The following is a 9,930-nucleotide window of genomic DNA, read 5'->3' on the forward strand; positions in this document are numbered from 1 at the left end:
AAATGCACGCAAAAGCTTTTGTCTACATTACATGCATTGAATGCCAGTAGCAATTCGCGAAAATTTCATGCCACGAAAAAGGCTGTCGGCTCCAATTCGCGAAAATTTCATGCCGCGAATATATCATGTTTTACAGTATTCATTTAATAGAAAAGTTGGTGACATGGTAATCTTTCCCATTTAAATGAGCTTTACTCTGCAGGCTAAATATACACCTCCTGCTACTCACTGGATGGTAAAAATGAAAGGGCAGATGTTGCAATAACAGCATTATCATCAAACTAATGTTCATCACTTACTTTGACATCATCACTTCAAACTTAAGCCCCAATTAAAGGTTTATCCCTGTGGCCCAGTGACAGGAATATTTCATAGAAAAAGTTGGCAGTATTTTTTAATATCAGAGTTGCTCACCTGGGTGTAACACCAGTTCTCTGCCACTGGACACGACATGACTTCTGGCGGAGGAGGACTCGGCACACGTGACGTCGCCAGTTTGAAGCACACTCTCTTAAGAGCAGATGGTCCAGCAAACCGAGGGGAATTCCACAGCGGTTACATCAATGTCTGGTTGAAAGGACAGGGAAGAAAAATATCAGCACTTTCTGGGAACAATTATAGTTACCGTAAAGTTCCGTGTATAAGACGCACCCGTGTATAAGACGCACCCCTACTTTCGGACCTAAAATTAAAAAAAAAAAAACCACGAAAATTTCCACGCAAATATTGCGTGTGTCATACATATTATTTCAGCTCAAAATTTCCCTAGAATGCAGCATGTATTTGCTCTATTTTTCATTTCCTTTTATATTTTCTTTTAACGGTATTCATCGGACATCAGCAAAATATGGAAGTCGCAAAATGCGAGACTTGTCTCGGTACTCACTTGCTATTGTTTTGCCTTTCAATCGTGGTACATGTGTCATGCATATCGTACTCATGAGTGTACAGTACGATCTTTGCTGTCATGATAGCAGAGGGTCTCGCATATTGACGCATGTCAGACTGGAAGGTTCATTACGGAAAATAAGAAAAACATCAACAAGTGTAGCAGAGGGATCATACGGCAAGACATACGGTGCGTACGGTAGTACACTCATGCACTACCAGTAAGGTGTGTCTCTTGTACCATGCTTGTATGCACAGTGCTAGCCTTTTGCAAAAGGCAGCTCGCTATAATTTCAGCACACGCACACAGAGAGCAATGGACTTGCACACACAGCGCGCAACGGGCAAGCGCGCTTCGATCCGATCGCTGTGTGCACGCGAGTCCATTGCAAAAGCCTCTCTGCAGCTGCTGCCTTTGCCAAAGGCTTGCTAGCTAGCTACAGTGCAGCTATGCTATCCTAGCTGGCCTCGTGAAATGAAGAGCAAACGAACGACATGGATATGCATGCATGCTTCACACATCGTTCATATTTGCGGTGACATAGTGTTGATCCTATGGCCATATTGATACTAGTACATTGATAAGTTTTACGGTATCGGTAATTTAGTAATGATACCTGTACATCGCGTATTCCAGCTACTAGGTTGGCTGTTGGTAGCTTGGTAGACTGACATCAGTAGCATACAGCAGTGCTGTTACAGCTGTTGTCTATGGCCAGATTGATACATCGTTACTGCACAAGGCCGATGTAAGTTTATCTCGTACTTGCAGCTTTTGTGTGTGTCCAGATTGAAAGATCGCTAATTTATCCGTAAGTTTTAGTGATTGCTTACCTTCCAAACGTCGATGGGCATACATGGCCCCAAGTTGGCCTTATAAAATTGGGTGTACATGACAGATTTTTTTTCGTGATTCGACTGTACCCATGTATACGACGCACCCCCGATTTTCAACGTTTTCCGATGAAAAAATAGTGCGTCTTATACACGGAACTTTACGGTACTATTCTTATGAAAGGAATGCTGTGGAGGAAGAGGTAATTTAGGGGGGAAAACTGAAAGATGAATGTAGTACAGCAAAGTATACATTTTGCTCTCTTTCAGTATTTGACAAGGTTCTTGAAAATACTTGAGATGACAACAACTCTTTTAACAAACTCATCTAAGAATGCATATTTGGATAATGAACAGCACATCATGCAATTCACCAACAACATGAAAATGAATGTTTCACCCAATGAACTACAACTGTACGTGAACTCACTGATCAACATCACTAATCAATAAAACATGATTACATGTATGTTCAGTCCTGGCAAGCATAGCTTTTGGTAACAAAATGCAGATTTTCAATCACACAAAATCCCATTAAACAGCAATGTAGTGGGTTCCTGCATGACTGATACACTGTATGAGCTGCTACATTTCATATGCTGATGATACAATTACATGTACAATATCATATGTGCATTTTTACAACACTGGAGAAATGGTACCACAGAAGACTCAATAAATGTTGTGTTTCCATTGTTTCAAACACAGATGTTATTTTTCTTTTTCAAAAAAAAAAAAAAAAAAATCGTTCAATTACAACATACTTGTACAATTGTACATGGATGCATTCACATGGAAGATATAGTATCTTAGATGAAATTGGGTCAACTGCAATGCTTCCTTTTGCTCTGGTACATGGGGTATACAGTAAAAAAAAAGGGGGGTAGTTTTGGACACTTTGCAATTATTGTTAATGAACTGCCTCCTCAAACTGTGTACCTAAAATCAACTGATGGAGGTGTATTTCAAATATGCAAAGTGAAACATCAAAATTAACATCCTGGTGATGCTGCTGAAAGTTTCAGTGTGGTGTTCATCCCATAGGTCTTATAACGTAAGTGGCAGCCATATGACAGATGTCAGAAATGATCTTCAAACCTAAACAAGAGTAATAATCTTAAAAAGACAGTGAAAACTATATGACTACACATATCTTTTTGCTAATGCACAATGCAAATCCTCTGTACAACAGTTCAGCATGGAGCTACTAGTCGCTCCATTAATTCAGTCAAGAAAACACTATTTCTACAGATATGTCTTCATTTCCTTCCCTACAATGGTTAGTCTTTCCATCTTAAATCTGGTAAGGATTACTCTTTTCCTTAATTGCATGTGACAAACTAGAGGAGTTGTAGGCTACTCACTGGTACAGAATGTATCAAGCAGAAGCAACTGAAACTTAAAATATTTGCAACCTTTGATCTTTGTCATGTCAGAATAATGATAACACATTGTGAGAAACTGTATGGTTGCAACACTACAATGTGTACAAACACAGATGACTGTGGAGAATGAGCAGAAGTTTTGAAAATACATGTTTCCTCTTCACTTTTGCAAGAATTTACTGTAAATATCTTTCTCACATACTGTAAAACCAGAAATGTTCATAAGCATGAAAATTTTACAAATTTTGGTTTCTCAAAAAATGTTTTGAAAAATTTTGTCTATACATTGATGCATTGGATATCAGTGGCAATTCGGTTTGTAAGTGTAGTAGTGTACAATTGTATTAGTGTCTGTCAACCAGAATCATGTATGCAAATTGTGATAGATGAATGGCGTGGCAACAGGCAATAGGTATGCACCTACAAGTGTACAATTGTACGTACAGTGTGTGTACACATGCAGCATGGACACATGATCCAGCTCGTGCACCGCAAAAGCCACATGAAGTCAACGCCTGTTAATAAGGACAAGTTCACCTTCATAGACATATGGGTTGAGTGAATGCAGCAATATTATAGTAGAACACATCAGTGAGAGTTTGAGCAAAATCGGACAATCTGTTAAAAAGTTATGAATTTTTGAAGTTTCTGCTCAGTCACGGCAGGATGAAAAGACTACGGTGTACTATAGCTTGTGATGTCACATGAGAACAATGATATAAGGAAGGAATAAAGAAAATTCAACATATTTCCATCTTTCTCGCATAACAAAAGAACACTTGACTTCTCTCTTTCAGAAGGCAGGGGAACTAATATTACCCTTAACATACGTCAGTAGCAAGTCAAAGAAATGTGCACTTTATTCAAAAGGTAAAGTTTTGGGAAATTATCTTTTTATTTTCCTTATATGGTTGTACACATGTGACATCATACACTGTAGTAGTCTTCTCTTCCAGCAGTGACTGCGCAGACACTTAAAATATTCGTAACTTTTGAACAGATTGTCCAATTTTCCTCAAACTTTCACTGATGTGTTCTACAGTACTAATATTGCTGCATACTCTCAATCCTTTAAAATGTATATGAAGGTGGACTTGTCCTTTAATATTGTAGGTTGAACCCATTAGGCATGATGTTATCATGGACCTTTGCATTCAAAGCCATGCCTACAAATGTCGCTGTATCAAAAAAAAAATAAATAAATAATAAAAAAAAATAATTATTTAGATTAAAGTAAAGAGTGTTTTCAGTGTGTTTCCACTCGAGGACGTGGTGCTGCAGAAAACAACAACATACAAACAAAAGAAAAAAACAAGCACATACATTGTACAATATATTTGAAATAAGTTGCATGCTCCCCACTGGTTCACGAAGAAGCAGTCACTTAATTCTGGGGGTTATCAAGGTGATATACAGCTATAGACTATTTTGGGATTTTGCGAAATTCTATGATTTAACGAAATAATAATTGAGATACAAGAAATTTGATATTGCAATAGAGTAACTGTGGCAGTATGTGGCCGAGTGCCCATTCATGGCAGGTACAACATATTCGGTAATACACCTTGTATACTGCTAAACACAACGACACACTCTATACATGCATACCACACTATACTAGAACACTACCAATCTACAAAAATCAACTGATAAAATGGGCATAACCTCCTACAAAAAGTGAAATTTTCTCACCTAAATGACAACATATCGCATCCAAAATTTTACAGTTAAGATACAAGGGTCTGAGAAACTGGATTTTTTTGTTGTTTTCCCAATGTTCATGGATTTTGAAAATATGTGCTCACGTAAAATAGAACTTTTGTGAGCCCCTGTGGGCCGCCATTTTTTTTCTGGAAGTGGATGTTCCCATAGAAAAAAATTAGAAAAACATGAGAACGACATCAACAACGCCGCCAGAATTGCGATCCCTGTTTGCAGTTGGTGCATGTGCGCATGGACCTAACAGATGTGCGCCAGCTATTTTCACATGCTTTTTGCAATGGGAATTGGCACTTACGCAGCATTTGTGAACCATCATTAAGCGTTCAGCTGAAGATTGCGGAGCACGAGGGTATTGCATAGGAATTGTACAACGTGCTGCAAGCTGAGCTACTACAGCGCATATCGGCAAAAACTGTGCCGGGGTTTGCCCTGGTCAATGTTGAGCACTGCGTTTGTCATTGGTCATATTTCTATGATAACAATAGCATTAATAAATAATCTTGTCTATGTTATATGAAATGGTGGAAAATAAATTGCCCGATTTTTTTACAGTGTGGAAAAATACACACGTGTTTTAATGGGCGCTCTGCATCGGTTGATTAAAACTCGATTTTTGAAAAAAAAAAAACAGATAGGATTTTTTCTTCTTTTCATCATGGATAGTGGACATGTGTGTGTAACAAAAAATCACCGTGCAAAGTTGCGACAATTTATACGTCAGATGTGAGATGAATAGAAGTGAATAGGGGGGCCTCATGAGGCATGGGGGCGGTCCTCATGAGGCGGGGCAGTCCTCGTACGCGGGAGCGGTCCTCATGAGCGGGTTTCCCGGACTGATTTGTAATTCCTTATGAAAGCTTAATTTCTTGAAATTAAACAGAAACATCATTTCGCCATGAAATTTGAAATATATCTTAATGACACATCGTAGTTATGGATAAACTCGGCCGGCCTAGCGGGTAAAGTCAGCCCCCAGCGCGCGCAGTAGGGTTGGGGGTACCACGTATCGTCACCCTAAGGATCTGTAGCTTGTTTATTCTAAAAATATAACACAAATCCGCCTAATTCTTACCTCAAATATGCCATACATTGTAAATACTGCAGTTTTGAATGTCATGACCGTCTCGTTGATTATGAATCTCCATTTTAAAATAGCGCAATTTTAGTGCGTGCGTTCCGTTTTCTTCGCGCAGCTAAAAAGGGAACCTTGCGATCGGCACCCCCTCCCCTCCATAGGTATACATGTGAATTTCACAGCATAGGTAATACACGTGAATTTCACAGGCCATAGGTAATATACGTGAATTTCACAGCCATGCGTCGTTACTGAGCAGATGTGTAATTTTTAGCTTGGTTTGTTTGAGTTTGATTTTCGTTTCTTCGTTTTTATTGTCTTTATAGCTAATGACACTTAATCCCGCGCGTACCTTTTCGTTCTATACGCAAACAGCCATGATACGCAGGGTGCCGATGGGAAGGTGCCCTGCCGATAGGTGGTGCCCCAACTATACAACTAGAGTAACTTCGTCAGTAAGCGGCCGTGCAGCCGTTCGCGGCAGGTACAGCATACACGGTAATATACCGCTAAACACTGCATTGCACTGTTACATGCACACTACACATATACTAACACACTAGCAATCAACAAAAACCAACCGATAAAATGGGCACGATCTCTGACGAAAGTGAAATTTTCTCACCTAAATGACAACATATCGCATCCAAAATGAAATTTTCCGTACTTCTTAACATAACAGTTAAGAAACAATGGTCCAAGAAACTTGATTTTTTGTCGTTTTCTCGATGTTCATGGATTTTGAAAACATATCCTCACGTAAAATAGAACTTTCGCGAGCCGATGTGGGCCGCCATTTTTTTCGGAAAGTGGATGTTACCATCGAAAAAAAATGAGAAAAACACGAGAAAGACATCAACAACACCGCCAGAATTGCGATCTTGTTTGCGGCCAATGCATGTGCGCCCGCTATTTTCACGTGCTTTCGCAATGGGAATTGGCGCTTACGCAATGTTCGCGAGACATGTGAAGGCGTTCAGCTAAAGATCGTGGAGCACGCGCGTATTGCATAGGGATTGTACATCGTGCCGCAAGCAGAAATACTACGTCGCATATCGCCCTTATCGGCGAAAATTGTGCCTGGTTTTGCCCTGGTAAATCATGAAAACTGCGTTGGTCAATGGTAAATTTCTTTTATGAAAACAATTGCGTTAATGAATAATCTTGTCTATGATATATGAAATGGTTGAAAATAATTTGCCTGATTTGTTTACAAGTTGAAAAAACCCTTAACAATGCTTAAATTGCCGCAAACGGGATATTTTACTCTAACGAGTTAGACTTCTACTAGAGTAACTGCGTCAGTAAGCGGCCGTGCAGCCGTTCGCGGCAGCTACAACATACACGGTAATATACAGCTAAACACAGCATTGCACTGGACTGTTATATGCACACTACACATATACTAACACACTAGCAATCAACAAAAACCAACCGATAAAATGGGCACGATCTCTGACGAAAGTGAAATTTTCTCACCTAAATGACAACATATCGCATCCAAAATGAAATTTTCCGTACTTCTTAACATAACAGTTAAGAAACAATGGTCCACGAAACTGGATTTTTTGTCGTTTTCTCGATGTTCATGGATTTTGAAAACATATCCTCACGTAAAATAGAATTTTCGCGAGCCGATGTGGGCCGCCATTTTTTTCGGAAAGTGGATGTTACCATCGAAAAAAAATGAGAAAAACACGAGAAAGACATCAACAACACCGCCAGAATTGCGATCTTGTTTGCGGCCAATGCACGTGCGCACGCTATTTTCACGTGCTTTCGCAATGGGAATTGGCGCTTACGCAATGTTCGCGAGACATGTGAAGGCGTTCAGCTAAAGATCGCGGAGCATGCGCGTATTGCATTGGGATTGTACATCGTGCCGCAAGCAGAAATACTACGTCGCATATCGCCCTTATCGGCGAAAATTGTGCCGGGTTTTGCCCTCGTAAATCATGAAAACTGCGTTGGTCAATGGTAAATTTCTTTCATGAAAACAATTGCGTTAATGAATAATCTTGTCTATGATATATGAAATGAAATGGTTAAAAATAATTTGCCTGATTCGTTTACAAGTTGGAAAAACCCTTAACAATGCTTAAGCTGCCGCAAACGGGATATTTTACTCTAGATCTAGTTCTAGCGTTACTTGTAAATTTTCATGCGCGCGCTGGGGGCCAACTTTACCCGCTAGGCCGAGTTTACCCATAACTACGGTAGGTTCTAATTCTCTTTCACATGAAATGCTTCAAGCCTTCATAATCGGCTTTTCAAGGAATTTCAAACGTTAGAAAAATCCTCCAGACACCTTTCACTCTTCAACATCTTGTCTGTAACTGCACTCGTACTCGTCCGGGCTCCTTGCACACCGCCTTCCATGCACGCAGATCGCGGCAGACACAAACACACATACACACACACACACACACACACAACAACACAGGCAGCAGGCCACACTACACAGTCTGTACAGACCAGTGTGCGTGAACGACCTACGCTACGTTCCCAATTCTATATTATTTTGGTACTTGAAATACTCACAATAACGGGGAATTTGATCCTGTATAACGGAACAAACATACGTTCAAACCGTCTACATTGCAACGCCGATTCCCAGATTGCATTAATGACTCATTACCCGCAAAAGGGATGAAAAATTATCAACCTTTCCGCGGCGAACAACAGTCCATTGATGATACAGTTTTGTGAATCTAGAGCAACTACTTTCCACATCCGGGTCAGCTAATATCTGAGGTCACTGCAATTGCAAACCAGACCATTCGTCCATAGGTAAACACACCCAAAGAGCCTCGACGGCCGCGAACAAATCGCCCTAGTTGTGGAATTGTTGATAAATTATGGCCGTGGGTTGCCTACTTCTTGATCAAGGCAAAATGGATTTTCTGAATTTTCTTCACAGTCTTCCAAGGTTTGATTTTTGGCTTAAAACGTTTGGATAATATGCAAAGTATATCCAAGTGGCAGGGCTGGCGGAGCGTTTTCAAAAGTGGTAGTGGGAGGGGGGGGGGGGGGCACTTCTGGGTTTCATCAGCTAACCAAAAAAAAAAAAAAAAAAAAAAAAAATGGATGAGCTCATCTTTTTCTTTCCACTTCTGGGTTTCTTCATCTGAAAAGCAAAAAAAAAAAAAGACAAAAAGAAAAAAGAAAGAAAAAGGTTTTCAGCCCCCAAAATAAGCTTACAGCGCTAACACTTCCAGTTCTCTCTCTATTTCTTTATCATTATTATCATTATTATTATTATTATTATTATTGTTATTATTATTATCATATTATCATGTTATCATATTATTATTATTATTATTATTATTATTATTATTATTATTATTATTATTATTATTATTATTATTATTATTATCATTATCATCATTATTATTATTATCATTTATTCGGCAATTCAACATACAACACAAACGGACATAGAATACAAACAGAAAATCGTGATATAAGAATTGTGGTGATTCCTGTGCCGCTGGTTGCCAGGGTCACTTTCTCAATTAGGGCCACTTACGCACTTCCAGGGTAAAAAAAAAAAATGTGTGTGTGTGTGGGGGGGGGGGCCTGGTGGGAGGGGGGGGGAGGGCAAAGTGGCCGGTTGTCACCTTTCCTTTGTATGGTGCAAACAAAATGAGGGGGGGGGGGTCCCCCCAGTTCCGCCGGCCATGAGTGGTAATCTCAGATATTTGTGATTTTGTTGAATAAAGCCCCACATCCCCACACCCCCAAAGTTTGTGATATCAATAGGTTTACCCACAACATGACACAGAATGAGTACTCAAAAGTCATGAAGTCAGTCTCTGAGTCCAACTTGCGATGGCAGTTCTGTCCCCTTTTGAGTCGTGATAGCATATAGCAAAATTCCTATCCCATGTGATCAGACAGTACTGATTGTGGTAAATAATCGTCGTGACTTGGTGAACAGGGGGATGTTTCACAAAGGATCGTGAAGATCAATTTAAAGTGATGACATGCTGTATGTGTCTTCAAGGACATTCCAACTTTTAAATG

At 39.7% G+C, this 9,930-nt stretch overlaps 1 protein-coding gene across 1 annotated transcript in view; it reads right to left on the reverse strand.

Annotated features, from left to right (window-relative positions):
• The window catches only part of LOC139709087 (speckle-type POZ protein-like), a 35,223-nt gene extending 26,668 nt beyond the window's left edge, over positions 1-8,555 (reverse strand). Inside the window, exons 1-2 of the mRNA XM_071621049.1 lie at positions 8,446-8,555; positions 415-567 (exon numbers count right to left, since the gene is read on the reverse strand). Of these exons, the coding sequence (XP_071477150.1) occupies positions 415-453 (39 nt within the window). The 5' untranslated portion in view covers positions 454-567; positions 8,446-8,555. The remainder of the gene's footprint in view (positions 1-414; positions 568-8,445) is intronic.
• Between the last annotated feature and the right edge of the window lie 1,375 nt (positions 8,556-9,930).

Source organism: Diadema antillarum, unplaced genomic scaffold, assembly GCF_040938485.1.
Source record: "Diadema antillarum isolate AM-2024a unplaced genomic scaffold, OU_Dant_1.0 seq00001405_RagTag, whole genome shotgun sequence".
Lineage (NCBI taxonomy): Eukaryota > Metazoa > Echinodermata > Echinoidea > Diadematoida > Diadematidae > Diadema > Diadema antillarum.